The following is a 20,304-nucleotide window of genomic DNA, read 5'->3' as shown; positions in this document are numbered from 1 at the left end:
TTTGTTTTTTCTTCTGTTTTTTTGAGACATTGAAGAAAGAAAATGGAGCACAAGGGGACAAAAAGAATTGCTGAACACAGCGTGTCCTTTCCCCAGCTTTAGGGAATAGCCAGAGTCTCTGGGAAGAACCTGAGCTGCAGGGAGAGAAGGAGGAAGCATTCAGGGGGGTGTAACAGTTGTAACACGGGAACAGCTGCTCAGTCCTGCTCCCCAAATTCACACTGAAGATGCCTCATGTAGCTAAACTAATAAAAAGCCCAAACAACAGAGTTACTACATGAGTGCATTGTTAATCTGCAGCTGACCCCTTGCTTTTAATCTCAATAAATGAAATGAAACCCATATAATCACTCCTAAATTTGTGTGTGTGTCTGTGACACATATTTTGCTCCAGAAGAGCCTGGCAGTGGGGAGGGCAGCTATAGGATCTGAGATGCCACAAGGTGAAAACCCTCCCTTTGTTCTGCTTTTCTTCACCCACCTCCCCTGTGCCTGGGAGGGAGTGTGGGTCTGATCAGAGGGAGCCTTTTTGGCAGTGTCTAATTAATTAAAAGAGAGAGGGTAGTAAATTGATGGCTACAGTGCAATGTCTTCTGTGATGCTAAAACCATTCCACTCTAAAGTGATCCTGTGCCTGGGACAATAAATACCCCACAGATAACAGAGCCTCTTGACCGTGAGCCAGAACTCCTCTGGCCATTTAATAGATGAGAAAAAGATGTCAAGTACCATGGCCAGGATCAAACAGCAGATCTGTGATGGAGCAGGGAATTAGCAGAGTGGGGCTGGGGGCCCAGCTCTGGGCCTTTTAAACTGTAAGACTTTATTCTTCCCCTCTGCTCTGCCACGTTGCAGAAGATGGATGAGAGCCCTCAGTCAGGATTCCACCTCAGCAGTGTCCTATTCCCTAAGGGAAGGGCTTCCTTTGTGATGTAGGAAATAAGAATTAGATTCCCTCCACGGATATACAAACATGGACTCTGCTATCAGCTTCTTGCTTTTCTTCCTTTTTGTTTGTTCTTTGCTTTTCTCCCAGGTGAGATGGGCATTTCCTCCTTGGAGCCTACCTGGAGTTAACCCTTAACTGTGCTCTCAGTGGTAGTTCTGTGTTCTCTCTTGTGGGCCAGTGCCTTTTGGCTCTGTAGGAGAAATGCATGTTCACGTGTGACTTTATGTGCTTGGACTCTGCAGAGTTCACTCATCATCCAGAGTCACTGTGTAAACCCTTCTGCAAGGAGTCCTTGAGGAGTGTCCTTGTCCTGGGGGCTCTCTCGGGGTCCCGTGCAGCAAACGGGGTCTGTGATTTGGATGGGTCATGTCCAAACCCCAGCCTTCAGTGTGTGAGCATCGACCACCCCAGCTCTGCAGCCTCACCCAGATCCCCCTTCCTTCCCCCTCCTGTGCTCCCAGGGTTTGAGTTACTCCCTGCCTTTTTCAGCACAGTAAATAGGGGATCTGTACGTTTAAACATTAAGGCCTTTGTGAGCCCAGAGCAGCAGAGGCCTCCTGTGGCTGCAGCTCTGTTTGGGGGAGGCCCTTGTTTCACGGGGCGCTCGCTGGGTTGTGTTGAGGGATGGTTTGGCAGCACAGCAGGGCACAGGTGGAGCTCTGGCAGGAGCTGAGCTCCCCTTCAGCCACCTGAGAGGGTTCAGTCCCTGTCCCAAAGGCAGATCCCCTGCCAGGCTGGGACCCACAGATCAGCTGCAGCCCTCAGAGGAGCTAGCTGCCCAGTGGCTCCTTTTTGTCTCCATCACTTCCTAGTAAATCACCCAACATTTGTTGCTCAGCTCCAGCCTCCAGCTCATGCCACCTCTGCTGTGTGTTGGGTGAAATACTCCTCTCTACTGCCCACAAACTGCTGGGGTTTAAAATTGTTTCTGGCAAACACGTTCAGAAGGTAGTTCAGGCTGAAATAGTGGCTCTTAAACTGTGCTCTCTGGGACCATGCAGAGGGATTTGCAGATTTATTAAATGAGATTCATTAAATGATGGAAAACTTGATAAAGGAGCCAGGAATGCCTGAGAAATTCACGGGTGTTGACAGACAGCCATTGGTGCCAAAGCTGTGATGAGGAGCGGAGGGAAGTGACACCATGTGCTGGTGGTTGAATGCAGATGAGATGGGAAGCTCCCTGAAAACCCTTCATTAGTGGCCAGAGTTGCTCTTCTGGAAGATTCTTCCACCTGGTCAGAGCTCAGCCCTTTCTTAGAAAGCAGAGATGCTCTTTTGTGGCTCCCATTTGATGTTTGAATCCAGTGTTTCTTCAGTCCTTTGTGTGCCAGAGCGTGGCTGATAAAAGGGGTTTCACGTGGCCGAACAATGCAGATTGTTCCTTTCTTCTCATGGAAATACAACTGGATTTTCACAGCCTTATTTTGGCCATCTCCAGGCACCCCCAGGACAGAGCTCTGGGCAGAGCTCCTTGCTCCTGTGCCCCCAGTTTACCCACCCCAAACCAGCAGCTCCCCCTGGGATGTCAGTCTCAGATTTGATCCATTACCATGAAATCTTTCTGCATCTTTGCAGTGGAACACAATGCTAAATCCATCATTTTTACCTTCTGATGTGCTGCCTCTGGTGCTGCCTGGCTGGGAGCAGCTGCCCTTCTCCCTGCCCATGCCATCCCCATACTCCATGTCCCCTTTCCACCATTTCTTTGGCTCCAGGCAAGACCCAGCATAGCGTGACTCACATCAGTCTCTTGCTCTCCCTTTCCATTTCTCCCTGGACTTTTTCCATGCTCCTGTACTATGCAGCAGTCCTTCAGCCAGGATTATATTATCCCATTTCTTAGATAAAGGGCTTGGAGGCCAGAAATGTGTTATTTCTGTGTTAACTGGAATGGCTCTTTGGGTTGAGAGAGGAAAGTTTCCTTGGATTGGTGCCAGAAATAGCACGGCTGCCCCTTCCCTTGACGAAATGACCTTCAGATTTAATATTGATGTGTGGCTTTATTCTTGCTCTGATTTGGACTGAAGAGGTGATCTTTGCTGGGAACTGTGTTGGGAGAGGCTGGGGTGGGGACTTGTGCTAAGAGGGGCTGCAAAGGAGCAGAGCGCCACAGAAAATATCTGCATCACTGGGTGTTCTCTTTCCCTAAAAGACATGGTGTTCCTGGTGCTTTGAACAGGGATGACCTCCCCATGCTTCAAGCCAAAAAAGAAAGGGAAATCTCATTTTTGCTATGACTCTGAAGCTGCTGGGGTTGAAGGCTTGGAAATCAGGGCAAGCGTCTGAGTGGGGTTGTGCTCGTGGAACTTGCTCCCAGTGCTCTCCCAAAGGCTGGGAAGCAGATTGCAGCTCCCCTGGAAGGCAGGGAGCCTTGGGACTGCACCTGCTTGGTGAATTCATGCCTCTGATGCAGTACTGCATTGATGCTTCTGTGCTGCTTTGTCCCCGAAAATCCACTATGCATTCTCCTTTACTCCAAGCCCAGCCCATTTCAGTCATGTTTGGCCCTGCTGAGAACTTCTGCTCCTACTGGAAATCTTCCCTGGCTTCTATTTGGTTTGTCCTGATGTCATTACGTGGTTCAAGCAAAAATATTTTTTAGAATCATAGAATGGTTTGGGTTGAAAGGAACCTTAAAGCTTACCCAGTCTCACCCCCCTGCCATGGGCAGGGACATCTCCCACTAGACCAGGATGCTCCGAGCCCCAGGCCTTGAACATTTCCAGAGATGGGGAGTCAAAAATTCTCTGGACTTCTTGATTGATGACTTTGTGTGGGCTTAAAATCCTCCTTGCTCTAATGTACTGTGAGGAAAACTGGGAAAAAACCTTTTTAGGAGACTTCTGTGAGGAGGGTTTAGAGCTTTTGTGTTCCAGGTAGAGAGCAGAGTGTAGTTTTGGGATCTCAGAGCTGCATTCAGGAACACAATGTCGGAATTCTGCATTTGGAGACGTGTTTGCTGAGCTCTCTCCTCTTCCTCCCAGGACATGAAAGAGCAGATAAGGAGGGTGAGGTCATCCCAGCAGTGCAGAAATTTCCCAGGCCTGGAGCTGAGCCTGTTTCAGTGTAATCACTTATCCCGAAGCTTCATTTTGATCTTGGGCTGCAGAACCTGTGGCGTTAAACAAAAGCCCCCCTGGTCCCCATGGGCCATGACAAAACACCCTTTGACCTCAGGTCTTAACGGCTGCATAATGAGGAGTGAAGGGACTGAAGCTGCTTTTTCATGCCTGGAGAGATGGGAGTATCCGTGCTGCTCACTCCTCTGTCAGTGTTTACTGGGTGGGGGCTGAGAGGAAGGCTCTATCTCCTGTGAGATAAACCAAGAGGAAAATGAAAGCAAGGTTTTATTTGTTGCCTTGCTCACTTGCAGCCTGGAGTGACAGTGATCAGAAGTGGCTGAGTTGAAAACAAGTTTGTGCATCCTTTGTCAGTGTGCAGCGAGCTCTGTTGTTGGGAAGTTTGGTAGATACTGAAGGAATAGTCAGTTCCCCTCTTGCAAGGAAGAGTTCTTTGCTTTGAGATTAACTCCACTTTTTTCCTGGCTATCTCATTGTGAGATTGTTTTGCTGGCACTGCCCAAGTGGGGAAGGTTCAGGACACTGAGACAGGTGTAGTGGCACTTGTTCAGATCGAGAGCAGCACAGTCAGGAAACACCTTTGTCGGTGCCATTCACCTTATGGCATGAGCTGGAAGCTTTAACATCCTGAGAATACTTCCGTAAATTCTGCTTCAGTAACTCTCCTGAGCAGTGAAAGCAGGTCCCAGATAAGTCCTGTTCTGACACAATATTGTGTTGGTGCTGCTCACCAAAGCTCAGGGCTGCCATCCTCACCCTGGCTGTAATTTCTGTAGTTTCTGTATTATGGAATATTGATTTACTGTGGAGCATAAAAATGTGCCGTACTCAGCAGAAGGGCCTCTCCAATTGTTATGCTCCAGGAACACTGCTGCTCAGGAATGTGAAATAAATTTTCCCTTTTAACAATGGATCCTGATTTGCATAGTCTCTATTCTTGTTCCCCGGGGACTGTGGCACTAATGGGCTGCAGCAAGCGCTCCCCCACTTGGACACCAAACTCCTCTATTTGCTGCATACAAAGGGCTGTGCTGTGGAACAAGTGTAATAACTTCTCCAGCAGTTTACTCTGTGCCGTAATTGTCTCCTCTCTGTTGTGCTCGGTTTTGTTTGAAGAGCTTAGAACGCTGAACACCCCCTTCCTTCTCTTCTTTGATGTTTTAATGGCATTATTCTCAGGGAAGCTTGTTTTCCAGCAGTCCAGAAAGTCACAGCGTCCCATGCTGCCAAGTGAGGTGATCTCATGAAGGGAGACCAGGAGCTGCTTTGCTCTGCTGGGGCTTTGCTTTGGCAGCAAGCAGAGCTTTAGGATAGAAGTGCAATATTCAAGATAATGGCCTGTGTTTGTTGCTGGTTGTGCTCGTGATGTCAAACCTCTGTCATCGCTTGCTGTATCCTCTTAGCGAACAGGAGTCACTGGCTCTCAGCTCCTGAGTTTGCCAGAAAAAAAGTTATAAATCTCTTGGTGAGATCCCACCTTGGCTTTGTGCTTCTGCCACTTTGTGCTTTCTTGTAGAAGAGTTTTAGCTCCTAGTGAAAAATCTTGGTCTAAGAAAGGTAATGATTCTACTGTGCAACCCAGACCTACTGGGAAGCTGCTATTAGCAAAATTATCATATTGATAAAGCAAAATTATAATATTGATGTCCTTCTCAGCAAAAAGAAGGATGTGCTTCTGGAAGATGTTTGTTGTAAGTTTGTACAATTGTATTTTAGGTATTTTGAGGGAAAAGTGAGCATTCTTGGTTCATAGTTTGTGATGTTGAGAACAGCATCTTTAACCAGAGCTTTAAGGGGAAAATTCTCAATGAACTGAACACAGTTGGAGCAAACTTTGGTGCCTTGTGTAGTGTCACCTTTTCATTCCTGGATTTAGGTGCAAGGGAGTAAGAAACTGCCTTAATTTCTGGCATGATGGTGATCAGGCAGAGTCTGCACACAAACAGTTCAAGCTGCTCTGCTCTGCCTGCCTCTGTGCCCATGAGGGTGTGGAGAGCTATACTGAAAAATGGGCCCAATAAATTCCCTCAAAACATGGCATTTTTCAGCTGACTGCTCTGCTGAGCCTCTGGAGAGATGGTTTTCCTGGTGTAACAGGCAGTTGGTGGTGACCACACTTCTGATCCAAGCTCCTGTCCTTCACCTTCCCCTTCTCTCCTCACATCTTTGTCCACGGGTGCCAAACAGGGTTCAGACATGGCCCAAAGTATTGCATTGGCATAGCTGCAAGAATAAAATCCTGATTTTTGGCTATTGTCACAGAACAATTGTTGCTGCTGAGGGCTCAAGAGCAGCTAGAGCTGGGAATGGCTGTTTTTCAGACAGTCAGCTGAATAAATGCTCGGAGCAGTGCATAAATGTCATGGTGTGAAGATGTGGGGCACTTGGATTTGAAACAGCACAGAAGAACTTCTGAGAGAGCGTTCTGCCATTTCCAGGCCTTGGTGGGAGCTGCTGCCTGTCCTCTCGAGGTTCAGTGTCTGCACAGGGGCTGTGGATGGGCTGGGGAAGGCAGGAGTGACTCAGTGTCCCCGTGAGTCACCCTGGTGCTCCGGGCACGATGGGATGGGATGGGATGCTGTGTCACCAGCCTGGTGTAGCACCTGGGGCTGTGGATTCCACCTGCACAGAGTCAGTCCTGCAGTGCTTTCAGTTGGAAAAGCCCTCTGAGACCATCTGGTCCAGTGCTCTGGAGCTGGGACCTTAACTCCATTGCAGACCCCAGCAAGGGCTGGTGGCACCGTTTGTGCAGGGGGTGATTCACAGCCAGCAGGGCTGTCTGAGCTACAAACAGGAGGAAAATTAAAAAAAATAAATAAAACCAGTGATTTTCAGTTTACTGCTGAGAAACTGGGCACTTGTGTCTTGGGGCAGGAGCTTGGCTCAGCCCTGCGCATGCTTTAGGATTTGTGCTCCCAAGTTTTCCCTGAGCAGTGAGGGCTTTTCAGTGGGAATAAGCCTTTACTCCCAGCCCGTGAAGGTCCAGGATTTGTGTAAATATTGGAATGAATGAGCCAAGGGGAGGTTGGAAGGAGATTGAGCAGAGTGCCGAGCACATGCTGGGAATAAAGAGCCCTTCAAAGCTGATGGTTCTGTCCAGGGCTGGGGGCGGGTGTTGAGCTGAACAAATTGTTCACTTTGGCTTCTTTGCAGGCAGAAATGTTACGAGCAGCTAATGAGATTGCTCTCGAGCCTTGTGGGGTTTTCTCTTCCTCCCTCAGAGTCGTTATTGGAGTGGGTTTGGCACAGCTTTAACTCTTGCTCCACATGCTGATCTGGTCTTGCATTGATCCAAAAAATGATAATAATAATAATAATAGTAAAGTTTGGTGAGCTGAAGAATGAATGTGAAGAATATACAGGGACATGAGCAAAGTGGAAAATAGCAGCTGAATTGGTTGTCCTATTGAAGAAAGGTCCCATCCTGTACCCTCTGGGCTCTGTCCCAATGCCAGGGTGAGGCTCCTCTGTGGGAAGGGCTGAAACATTCCCAGTTTGCTTCTGGAAGGTGAGGGAGGCTGAGCTGGGTGTCCCATGGGGAAAGTCTCACATCACTCTCACATGATTTCCTCTGTCCAAAGCTGTGCAGGAAAGAGGAGAGTGAATCCAGCGTGGCCTCTGCACTGGAAGGTGACTGCATTCCAGGGGACAGCAGAGCCCCTGGGAGTACACCAGTACACAGTGCAGGATGGGAACCGTGTGGGAAGTGCCTGGAAAGCTGGAGTTTATTGCCTCATGTTGTGGCATTAATCTGTGAGTGTCCGAGCTCTGGGAGCTGCCCTGGGCTGTGCCACCTCCTGGCATCAGTGCCAAAGGCATTTTCTGGTTCCAGTGGACCCTCCCATGGCTGTCCCAGCTCTCAGCCTGCTTGGCTGCCTGCACAGCTCCTCAGTGTTTCTGTGTTGAGTTTCTCTCTCTTCTGGCATTTACTGTTTTTTGCAGCGTGACCTGTTGTTCCTCATTGAACATCAAGATGGTTTGGGTTTGCTCAAGTGCTTGGAGTGGCAGAAACAATCTCCCTCCAGACCCTGTTTCAGCCTCCCTCCAGGCTGTTTCTCATTCATTCTGCTGATTCCTAGAGGTGGATCTGATAATGTAGCTCCCCTCCAGCCTGTAACTTTTTTCTGCTCTGAAATCATCAGTTCTAGCTCCATTTTTCTGTGCTGCTCCATGCCATTGCCAGGATGGTTTGGCAGCAGCTGGTGGGCCTGCTCTGCTCACTTTGCAGCTGGGCCTTTAGTAGGGCAGTCTCCTGGTGAAAAATCAGTCTGCTAATCTCTAATTCCCTCCGTTTGCTGGGGCTGTCTCTGTCTGCCTGGTTGGAATTCAGCTGCATGGACTCAGCAGAAAGCAGCATGGGCTGGTGGGCGGATGGGCTGCCTGAGGGACTTGGAACTGAGGCTGAGATTGGATACTGGGGAGAAATCCTTCCCTGGGAGGGTGGGCAGGCCCTGGCACAGGGTGCCCAGAGCAGCTGGGGCTGCCCCTGGAGCCCTGGCAGTGTCCAAGGCCAGGCTGGACAGGGCTGAAAGCAGCTGGGACAGTGGGAGATGTCCCTGCCATGGCAGGGGATGGAACTAAGCAATCCCTGTGCCCTGTGCCAGGGTGTGACCACCCTCACAGGGAGGCATTTCTTCCCAATATCCAATGTAACCCTTCCCTCTGTCACTTTAAAGCCATTCCCCCTTGTCCTGTCACACTGTGCCCTTGTGAAAAGTCCCCCTCTCCATTTTCCTTGTAGGCTCTGTTCAGATTTAGACAGAAAGGAGAGGATTTTCAGGGTTTTCCTCTCCCCCAGAGCAACTGGAGGTTTCACATCCCCAGTGGTCACTGCAGGACATCACACTCTGTGTTGTGTGCATGGTTGCTCCTTTCTAAAGCTAGACAAGAAAAGAATCATTTTCAAAAATGCTTGTAGAGGCATTAAAGCTGAGGAATATCCGTGGGTCCTTGTCCCAGAGCTGATCCCGTGAGGGAACATCCATCCCATGGTGCTGCTGCCAGCGCCTCGCAGGGAAGGGTGGGACCGAGCTGGGAAAGGCTCAGTTCTAAATATAGAGCCACTACACTGGGTGCTGTTTTGGAAAGTGTGGCTGAGCCATCATTCTGCTCTTCCCCTCCTCCAGTGCTGCCGCAGGGTGTCAGAGGATGAAGTGTGCATTCCTGTGTTTCGCTTCCTTGGGTTATTTTTGGTTCAAATCCAGTGGGTTTTTCTGGGGTAGGATGTGTCCTGATTTTAAGGTGAGGAGCAGGTCTGCTGCTGCTTGTGTGCTGCCATGGCACTTAAGAAACTAAATGAGTTTTAAACTATTCTTTTCATACTTAATCTCAGTTTCTGTGTAATCTGAGCAAAAGAATAGGCTGTATTTATCAGCACAGGCCAGTGTTCCAGCAGGCAGAGGTGCTTTGTAATGTTGGGAGAGGCAAACTTAGGGAATTGGCACTTTGGGTGTACTCTCAGCAGCATTTGATTCTAAAAACTTCCTTCTAAAAATTCCCAGGGCTCTCTGTGGCTCCCCAAAGAGCAAACTGCTGAAATCTGGGTTTACAAAGGGAAAGATTTGAACCCCTGAAGGAGTTTTGGAGAAGGCTGGGAGGGCAGAAGGCAGTGGCTGCTGTTGCCTCTTTGTGGGAACGTGGCTTTGCAGGGACAGCCAAGGGTCCAGCAGGAATATGGATAACGTGTCTTGTTCTAAATGCAGGAGTTTCACTTGCAGTTTGAAGCAACCAACTCCTCCTTTTCAGGGTATTTCTATTAGTTGATTTGAAACTTGTAATAACCCCGGGACTTTTCTGTATTTATTTCATTTTTAGGCAAGTGCATTTGGTAGCAGTTATGCCTGAATCAGGTCAGAGGGCCAGGAGGTGCAGATTTTTTGAAGAACTCGATTTCTGCTCCTTCCCATCTTTGCAGCTGGGGCTGCCTCAGTACAAAACCTCATTTACCACGTGCTGCTTGTGCTGTCGTGGCTGGTTTCAGCTCTGAAATGGGTTAATCTCAGCAGAAGACTTTCTGGTTTGATTTTGGAGGAAACATCTGGACATTGCTGTGGCTCCCCTGCCCCACATGCTCTGGCTGGTTCAAAATTCCTGCACAGAAGGAGGGGGGGGGAGACGGGCAAAGGGAATTATTTTGTGATTAATTTCTTAATTGCTAAGCATCCAGATGTGGCAAAGGCTTTGTGCAGCAACATTGGAGTTGTCAGCACTTTCTGCTGATGCTTTGTTTCCACACCATATCAGGGTTTTCTTCCTTTCTGGGAAACCTTAATGTTTATCCACAGGAATCAGTGTGCTTAGGGTATATTTTTGTGATACTGTGGCTTTTAACATGGAGAGTGGAGTTGTGGATTTATCCATTCCTCACCATCTCTGTGTTCCTGTCTGCCCTGGAGTGCAGCAGTAGGGATTGAGGGTGGTTTGATTACATTTGATTTTATTTCCTGGCTACTTTATTTGCTTGGTCCATCCATCAGATGCAGAAATCAGGGTTGCTTTGCAGCACACCATTGCAGGGAGCAGCTTGTGCAAGGTTGGCCCTGTTCCTCTCCACCTTGTAAACCCCAGCAGTGGCAGTTGTGAACTCGTCACTGAGGTTTAATTGTGGCCACATGGTATGAGCTGTGTTCAGGTGGATTTGGGGACTGATGCCAGAGACTTTTTTTGAAGACCTGAGTCAGTGGGTGCCAGCAGATGTTGGAATATTGCTCTGCAGACACACGGCCCTTGCGGCACATCTGTAATTCCTTTGTAATTATTAGCAGCGGTGAGATGGTATCAGTCCTGCCATCCAGAACGCAGCTTTTGCTCTGGCTGTCAGTTCTCCAGGACTTCTGTGTGCTGTGTAATTGAAACCACGCTGAGAATAAGTGTGTGTGTGTGTGTGTGTGTGTTGCAGGAGGCGGAGGGCAGAGTGGAGGTGGGCAGCAGACCGCGCCGCCATCGTCAGCCGCTGGAACTGGCTGCAGGCCCACGTGTCGGACCTGGAGTACCGCATCCGGCAGCAGACGGACATCTACAAACAGATCAGAGCCAACAAGGTGAGGGCTGGGCATGGGGTGGAGCCAGGATGGGGCAGAAATGGGGTAGGGATGGGATGGAGCGGGATGGGATGGAGTGGGATGGGATGGGGCAGAATGGAGCAGGAATGAAGGAGGGTGGAGTGGGATGGGGCAGGAATGGAGCAGAACATGGAGGAGGCTGGGGCAGGGATGGAGTGGGATGGGGCAGGAATGGGACAGGATAGGATGGGGCAGAAATGGGGTAGGGATGGGATGGGATGGGATGGAGCGGGATGGGATAGAATGGGGCAGAATGGAGCAGGAATGAAGGAGGGTGGAGTGGGATGGGGCAGGAATGGAGGAGGATGGAGTGGAATGGGGCAGGATGGAGCAGAACATGGAGGAGGCTGGGGCAGGGATGGAGTGGGATGGGGCAGGAATGGGACAGGAATGGAGGAGGATGGGGCAGGATGGAAAAGGAATGGAGCAGGATAGAGCAGGATGAGGCAGAATGGAGCAGGATGGAACAGGACAGGGCAGGAATGGAGCAGGATAGGGCAGGATGGGATGGGGTAGGAGGCCTTTGGGCACTGTGCTTCTGCTTTGCTTCCTGATGCCTCCCTCTGACACCAGAGAGTGCAGATGTGAAGTCTGATGCTTTTCCCTCCTGCCTCTCTCCCAGAGCAGATTGCAAAGCTGTGACTAATTGTAATGCAATTTGGCATGGGCTGAGTGTAATTCCTGTCCCTGGTTCAGTATGATAACGTGAAGGGAGCAATACCTTGCTTTAGAGTCAGTCTTTGGTGCTTTTTCATGTGTGATGCTGTTCCCCATCACTCAAGCCTTTCTCTCTGATATTTTTCTAAAACCTTCCCATTTTCTTTCTGGGAGTAGCTGAGGATGGGGATAAAAACAGCTGAGATTTAGTGGAAAAGGGAGTGGCCTGTGGAGGAAGTTAGTTCAGATGCTATCTGAACAGGCTTAAAATTCAGTCTGTTCCTTAAAAAAAGATCATTTTTTGGTGCTGACCTTTCTCTGTGGAAGGTATTTTTTTTTTAGCATTGCTCTCAGATGGTGGGAGAATGGGGGAGAGCAGAGAAGGGATGAGGAAGGGATTGTTATGGAGACTTGTTCAGGCATGCACATCTAAATGTCAGGCCTTGGAGGAAGGAATGTCTGGAGTTTGTGGCAAGAAGGCTCCTGGTATTGCATCAACTGAGAGATCCTCAGGAATTCAGCCTGGCAAATGCCTTTCCCAAGATGTGTGCTGCTCTGGGGTGGTGGGGAGAGGCTTCCAGGGGGCAGAAAGCAGGGCAGGGAGGCTGGACTTTGATGCAGCTGTGCAGAAAAACAGGCTTAATTGAGTGAGTGAGGGCTCTAAATGAGTGGGTGGAAGAGCACGGCTTGTGAGCTGAATCCATTTCTGAGATTAGGGCAGAAGGCTTCTGGGGAGTGGGCAAATGAATGATTCTTCAGAAAGAATCATCTTCCTTCTGTCTTAGAGCTCACAGTGCGGCATGGCTTTAAGTACAAAATACAAAATAGCTGAAGGTTTATATGGTAGAAGTTAAAAAATGAGAAAACTCATGTAATGATGTGGAAGGTTCAGGGCTTTCACCAGGTTATGGCAGCTTGACAGGCTCATGAAATGGCCTGATAATGGCTACAAGCATCCCCTGGGCTTTTATAAGGCTGCTTCAAGGTCTGAAAGGAGGTTCTGGCCAACAGGCTCATCTCTGATTTGTTCAAACCAAAACTCACCTGTGATACCCCAGTACATGAATTCAAGATAAAACATGTTGCTTAAGGTGCAGGGGCATTCAGAAATTGAGAGTTTTGGGTAGTGGCTGTTCTGCTTGAAGAAGAAAAAAGTCAGAACCATGAGTATCACATACCCCATCTCTGATAGAGCTTGCTGGAGATTATTCTTGCACCCAGCTGTTGTTATCTTGATGTCATTGAGCTCTGGGATGTTGTAAAACAGATTCTGTTTGCACCAATGAAAAACTACAGACCATCTTAAAAGAGCTTGGAACAAGAATAGGAGACTAGACAAACAGCCCTGTGTTTCAGTAACACAGGAGCTTGTTGGAATGGATTTGGCTTCAAATTGTACAAGGAAAATAGTTAAAGAATTTGGAAACACCTTGTTTTTTCTATCAATATAACTTAACTCCAGCTGATTGGGCCATAAGGAGGTTAAAATGTAGCTGCTGCAGGAATTCAGAGTTCTACAAGTTCTAAAGTTCAGAGAAATTTTATTACATTCTTTTTTTAGTTTAATTACCTTTATATGTTAGAGTTTACATCCCAGTGTACCCTTCAAGAAAGACACATTGCTGTGTGAGATCAAAGCAAGGGAAGGACGAGGCAGTCAAAAATAACCCTGTGTTTTGAGGGTAAACTGCTGCCTGGGAGTCTCAGCAGGAATTGTGCTCTCAGCACATTCACATCAGCTCAGTTGGTGAGAAGGGGAGGAAAACACCAAATCAGGGAGCGTGTGCTCAGAGCTGCTTGTGGAATACCCTGTTTGCAGGCACTTAAAAATAGCAGGGAAGCCTTGTGGCTGTGTCCTCTGTGCAGATAACGTGCCCAGGTTCCCTCCAGGCTCACTTTGCTGTGACACACTGTGCAGCCTCCAGAATTGATGATCTGCCTGTTCTTGATCTGAGCAGCCCCTTCACAGTTCCTCGTTTGACCAGATGCTGCTCACTGGGGCTTGTCCTTGTCCTGAGCTCTGTTTGATAGGTTCCATCAACCCCCTGATCCCTTGCACATTTTGCCCTGCTTTGTTATAATATAGCCCAGAATATGCATAATTACAATGATTTTATTTCACTTTGTGTTCTGAGAGTAAGGCAGTCCTGCCTTTAGGTTAAGCCTCAGTTAAACAGAAACAGAACAGCATCTGTTAAACCTGATGAAACAGTGCTCAGCCACTGTGCTTTGTCCCACCAGGTTTATAGCAATGTCTTTCTTTCCTTATTGAATTTTTGTAAATATCACTTTTTGGGGGGCAGGGGGAAGTCTGCTCAGAGTAACAAGGTGGTTCATTTTCATCAGCAGCTCGGAATTGTTTGTTTGGCTGTGGCAATTTCCCCTCTGCAGGGGAGGGCAGGATGGGGACGGGCTGTGAGCTGGCTCCAGCCCTCTCCGAGTTCAGCTGAGATGCCAGGAGAAGGCCGGGCAGCAGGGATTGGCTTTGGCATCACATCTGGAAGCCGTGGTGGGAAGGAATTCAGCATGGGGGTGCGGGGGACAATGAGGGTGCGGTTTCCCTGTGGACACCAAAGGATCTTGCAGTTCATTGCTGTTCCTCTCTTGCAGGGGCTGATAGTTCTTGGTGAGGCGTCGCCCCCTGACCCTGCAGTAGATGATTCCTCCCGTCCTGTTAGAGCTGAGGTCAGGCTGGAGCCTGGGGCCGAGCGCCTGGTAAGTGCCAGCGTGGGGCTGAGTGCTCCAGTCTGGGGAGGGAAGGCTCATCCTTCAAGCTGTGGGGCTCAGGGATGCTCAAACCATGGCACTGGGCTCATGGGCAGCTCCTCTCTGTGACTCCAGGTGGGAATTGCTGATCTTGGTCTGCAGCTCACCCCCTCCTGTGTTGTTTTGGGGTTAATGAACAATAGGATTTAAACACCTTTTAGAACAGAGTTCCTGGGGGTACCTTTGTAATATGCATTAGCATTTTGTGAAGCTTTAAAATCCTAACTAATCCGTTCCCTCCAGCAAAAAAAGTACCTCAAACTGAGAGCAGCATGATTAGCAAAGGCTGCTAAAGATGTGGCTATTTAATATCTGCCTGAGCATCTGAGCATTCCCCCTTGGAAAGGGCACTAGTGATTGCAGTGAGATGCACTGGAAACTATGCAGAGTGCCAGGTATTTATTATTTAATACAGAAATGTAGGGCACAGACTGAAGGCTTGATCATCCTGCCTGTGATTGCTTTGGATCCTGGGGGATGCAGCAATGCATTAAAATGGAGGGTTTGCAACTTGTGGTCCCTGAAACTTGTGCAAACTTGGCACTTTGTTGTGGCCACTCCTGCAGTCCTGTGTGCCTTCTTAGGAAGGAAAGGGTGTTTATTCTCCTTGCACAGGGACTCCCACATCACTGCACGCTCCCAGCTTGTCTGTGACACTGCTGGAAGTGTCACCCCTGGAACTGCCGCCTCCAGCACCCAGCCCCTGGCTTTGTGCTTAATTAGGGCTGCTCATTAGGGCAGGCTGTTGAGTCAGAGCCCTGATCTGCTCCAGCCAGAGATTACCCAGACACTGAGGGCTCTTACTGGAAAGGGATCTCCCGGGCCTTTCCTGGAGAGCTGCTTATCATTTTGGCACCCTCCAGGCCTTTCCCCCCAAACTGGCAGGCTTAGAGACACATCTGCAGCGTGGAGCAGAGGGAGGAATCCATCCTGTCCCGTGCCCAGCTCCCCTGGATCTCCTCCTCCCGTGAGTGCCTCGGATCCGTGTCCTTGGGCATCGCCTTCCTACGTGGGATGGGGCTGATAATCCCCAGAGGAACTAATCCTATCACCAGTGGAGGGAAGGGCTTTGCAAATAAGGCCTGGGAATATCTTCTGGGAAATGGAAGCTCAGTGGGTGAAGAAATAGTTTTGTCTGAAGATGGAAATGACATGAAGCCCTGAAGACATTACTTGGCTGTTGATTTTGGTTCCTTGGATTGCTTGTCTAGTGAGGGGCTGCGCTTGATATTGCCCCCTAATTAAATATTTCCAGTAATAGGTGAAGGTCTGAACCTGCCTGCTTTTGTTAGGGTTTTTTGGGAATACAGGGGACATTCCTGGTGTTGGCTCATGAGCTGTCTGCACACAGCTGCTTTCCTGCCCTGATGTGCAGCAGCAGATGTGCTACAATTGCATCTTCCACACCCTCCAAAGGGATCCAGAGGACCTGGACTTGCAGACCCCAAGCTCATAGAGGAGCTCAGTCAGGAGCAGGGTGTGACCCTGGTGCTATGGATGCTGCTCTGGATCCCAGGCAGCCCTGGAGGACAGCACGGCCTTGGGAGGTGCACCAGGAGCTGGCCAAGAGTGAGAGTGCAGGAGGTGTTGGCTCTGCTCGTGTGCTGGGTACACCCATCCCAGGGTGATAAAGGGAGCCTGGGCTGCTCCTGATAAATACACATTGGATTGATCTTTCCAGCTTCTCCACTGGAAACTGAGTCCCTCTGTTCCTATCTTGAACCACCAAGACAGAGCAAGCTCTTGGGGGAGAAGTTCTCCTTTAAGACCCTTTCTGTAGAAGAAAATAAAGGATTTCAAAAGAGCTTATGAGTCATGAGTACCCGCCCTGCTGCACCAGGGGTGCCTCTGGCGGGTGTCACGTGGAGGCTCAGCCCTGCCAAGCCTCTGGAAAGCAGAGGGAAAGTGCTCAGCTCCTGCATGACTTCACCTGGCCGGGCTGCTGGGTTTACCTGATGTCTCAGGTGTGAGCTGATCTCGCTCCTCCGTCTCTCTGCGTGGCACAGTTGGTCTCATCCTGTCTTTGCTCCCCCATAGGAGAAACATCTCTTTTAGCAGAAGTGTAAAAACCCCTGCAAAGTTCCTCAAGCAGGCCCGGGCAGAAGTTGTGTGGGTTGTTAAAAACGGCCCTTCCCTGGGTGACCCAGGTGTCTGCTCCTCTGGAAACCGTTAATCCAGCAGTGCCATGGCCTGGCTTTGTTGTTTATTGAGTTGGGGGCTGTTTGCTGGGAAGATTTAATCACCACAGTCCAGATGGGTTCGGGATGGAGTCAGGGCCAAGCAGGGGGCTTGGCTGGCCATCTGTGTGGTGTCAGAGCTCTGCTTTTGCCTTTTTTCTTGGTGCTTGAACCACATCACCACTGTGTGTGCTCAAAGGGGGATCCCCAGCGAGGGGCAGGGCAGGGAGTGTAGGAAGTACCACACAGAGGAAGAAATGAAGTTTAACCCCAGGGAGGAGCATGTCTGACACCAGAAACAGGGGGCTGCATGGGAGGGGCTGAAGGTGATGAATGCCAGAGGTTTGGCTGCAGGGTGGGGAGCAGGAATGTCACTGGTGGCAGGTACAAGGCCACTGTGTCCTTGGAGGCTTGGTGACAATCCTGCAGCTCCCTGCAGAGCCTCAGGCAGAAGGGATTGGGGAGCACAGTGTTTTTAACTCAATTTTTACTCACTTTGCTCTACCAAAAAGGTGTTTCCAAGCTTTGTGTTTATGCAGCACTTTCAGAGTTACAGACTCGCCCTGCTCCCATCCCAGCCCCACAGCCTGGGTTCACGCTCATTTAAAACACTCCCTAAAATGCTGTTAGGACTCTGTTTGCACAGGTAGTAAGTTAAAATGCAAATTCAGTTTTGCAAGTCAGTTCCCCTCTCCCTCCCTCCCTGTTTTGCCCCAAAGTGCTTCGGCAGGAGCTTTCAGCCACATGGCTCAGAACAGAAACCAAACTGCAGGAGAGACTGCAGAGCTTTACAGGTGGTGATGAACTTGTTTGCACCATGGAGACAAAATGCTAAAATCTCCTTAAAGCCCTCAGCCTTTCATGCTCCTGGTTGCCTGAGGGGAATTAAAGTCCTTTGGATCTTGCAATGAAAGAGCTGCCATGTATCCATGCTCTTGCTCTCCCTAAGATCTCCTTGTGTCCCTGCTCTCCTGTTCATACAGTGACTTCTGAACCCTGCTTTGAAGTTCTGTGTGGAAATCCATGGCTGCAGTGCAGAATCCTCAACCAGAACCCAGTTATACTAATTGTGGCTATTTAAGAAGCTTTTATTTATTTCTGTTTTTCTCACCCTTCCTTAGAGTGTGTCTGGATCCCAGCCCCTAGAAAGCTTGGGAATTTCTGCTGCAAATACTCCTGAATCCCATCCCACCAAGCCCTGTGGAGCACCAAGACCTGTCAATGGAGTTATTAACACGTAAGCTCTTGGATATTCTGGAAGAGTTTGCTTTTATGATCTTTGCAATGTCCCGTTGGAAGCCAGGCTGTAGCTGGTTGGTAATGGTACAGATGGTGTCTTTTTTCAAAAAAGTACAGTAGTAGATCATGCCTGGAAACATTTTGGAGGAGATTGCTTGCTTGAGGTTTTCTGCTGCATTGTTTTGCTGAAAATGGAATTAAACTGAGCTGTGTTTACATGAACAAGCCCTGCAGGCAGCTGTGCACTGAGCATGGGCAAAACTTGTTTCTTTATGAGTAGTTTTAATACATCTGCAAATTGTGTGATTCAAAGGTACTAATGCCCTGCTCGCAGAATTATCTGTAACCACTGACCCACTTTATTGGAGTTATGTGGGAATCCCCTTGATTTGGGGAGTAAAACTTCCTAAATTCTTCATTTCTCCGGGCTGCTTTTGTTGACAAAGTCTTGAAGTGGGTAAATGAAAACAAGTGAAAGACATTCCTTGATGCTACAGGGTTGAACCACTTGAAAACCCTTGAAAAACGTTGCACTTGTTCAGTGCCTTGAGGAGGCAGGGAAAAAGAGAGGGGAAAAGGGAAGGAGGGAGGGAGGGATGGATCCTGCACCGATGTAATGCGAGCAGATCAAGGAGCCCGTGGCTGCAGCTGGAACACTGCAGGCTGTAACAGAGCCCTTTGTATCCCTGTAGCCTTTGAACTGCACAGCCTTGGACCACAGGGCTTTAATGTTTTGCATTTTTAGAAATGAAACACTTGCAGAAGAGACATGAAAAGGTTCTGTAGATGAGGTGCTGCTGCGCTGGGATCTGCTCGGGGCACGGGGCATTGATGCCAGGGCTGCTGCAGCCTTTGTGCCTCGCAGAGGTTGATGTTAACTCTGCACCTTTCTGGGGTCACTGCTGGGAGCTGGCACAGGTGGAGATCTCAAATATCCATCAGAACCAAGTTTACATCGGGGTTAAATATTTTTTCTATAAAATTATATGTTCTCTGGCATTTAGACTCAGAAAACCTCTTGTCTAAAGATTTCCCAAACTCTCATTCTGGAGGAAGCTGAATTCTAGGGTTAAAGCTGTTCTGGTCTAGAGTGGCTTTTGCTCTGTGGCTTTCAGTGCTGTTTTTTTTTGTTCAGAGCTTCCAAAGGTATTTGGTCAAAGGTTCAGTCGTGGGAGAGTGGAAGGTGACAGAAGTAAAAGCAAAAAATGGAGTTGGTTTAATAAATCCTGTTGTGCCATGAACTGCAGAGCTCCAAACTCAGCTTGGAGCGTTCGCTCAGGTGAAAACCACGAACCTGCTGCGTGAATAACTGGGGTTTTCCTGTTCTCCTCTCCTGTGGGGCAGTCTGCAGCCTGGCCTGGCAGAACACGCTCAGGGAGATGGCCAGGAGGCCGAGGAGCTGCTCCACAAGAGGCAGCGCCTGTCGCTGGTCCCCGCCGACGGGACGTGCGTGGCCGCTCGCACCCGGCCCGTCCTCAGCTGCAAGAAGCGGCGCCTCGTCCGACCCAGCACCATCATGCCCCTTTCCAAAAAGGTCAGTCGGGTCTTCTCTGCTCTTATTTGTCTTGTAAAGATGGGGAAAGCAACAGGAAGGAAGAGCAGGACAGCAGGGCTGTAAAGGCTGTTGGAAAAACAAAGGAGAAGGTGGTAACGGGTTGGAAGATTTTTCTTTGCTGTCACTGGGGAGGGAAGATGCTGAACCCATGAGTTTTCTTAAGCCAACCAACGTGAGGTGAACTCAAGGCCAGGTAGGTCAGTGTGGCACAGTCTGAGCAGGAGAAAGAAGCCCTGAGAAGTCAAGTATCAGGAAACCTTAACTCTGAGACAGGAGTTAGCAAAGCCCCAGGAACTCATTGCTGCTGCTCAAGGGAAAACCACATTCATCCCAGGCATACGTGGGATGAATGCCCTGTCTCTTCCTGTTTTGTTTTCTGTATTACTATTTTTTATACTCCTCTCCCTAATGCAGAATTCATTCAATGGAAATGCAGTTTATTGCCTGCATGAAGAAGGGCGATGTTTAATTCTTTTTATTTTCTCTTAGGAATACCATAAACTGTCAGTTGGAGGGAAAATAGTGAGAAATGAAGGAAATAAGGATCTTTATTTGTGCATGCAGAACCATAATGGCAAAAATCCACTTACCTTTGAGACAAAGTGTTTCAAGTCTAACTTTCCCACAAGGGCTGGGGGGTTTTCACTCTGCGGATGTTTTAAAGAGAAGCTCCAAAAGCAGCATTTTTCTGAGCAAAATAGATTCTTCCTCAGCTGAGTCAGCTTTAACTGATCACTTATCTGCAGTTTTATCTGGGGTATTTCTGGGAGAGCTCTGCAGTGATTACTTGCAGGATCTTCAGTGATTTGGAAGTTGC

The 20,304-nt window shown here is 49.0% G+C and overlaps 1 protein-coding gene across 4 annotated transcripts in view; it reads left to right on the top strand.

Annotated features, from left to right (window-relative positions):
• Nucleotides 1-20,304, top strand: part of KANSL1 (KAT8 regulatory NSL complex subunit 1) — a 74,454-nt gene that overhangs the window by 41,448 nt on the left and 12,702 nt on the right. For all 4 annotated transcript variants that reach the window (XM_058041772.1, XM_058041775.1, XM_058041774.1 and 1 more), the window contains 4 exons: nucleotides 10,931-11,072; nucleotides 14,361-14,465; nucleotides 17,815-17,930; nucleotides 19,277-19,466. In XM_058041772.1, the coding sequence (XP_057897755.1) occupies nucleotides 10,931-11,072; nucleotides 14,361-14,465; nucleotides 17,815-17,930; nucleotides 19,277-19,466 (553 nt within the window). The remainder of the gene's footprint in view (nucleotides 1-10,930; nucleotides 11,073-14,360; nucleotides 14,466-17,814; nucleotides 17,931-19,276; nucleotides 19,467-20,304) is intronic.

This window comes from Melospiza georgiana, chromosome 28, assembly GCF_028018845.1.
Source record: "Melospiza georgiana isolate bMelGeo1 chromosome 28, bMelGeo1.pri, whole genome shotgun sequence".
NCBI classification, from domain to species: domain Eukaryota; kingdom Metazoa; phylum Chordata; class Aves; order Passeriformes; family Passerellidae; genus Melospiza; species Melospiza georgiana.
Note: the sequence above shows the minus strand (reverse complement) of the source record. Positions and strands in the feature narration are given on the sequence as shown.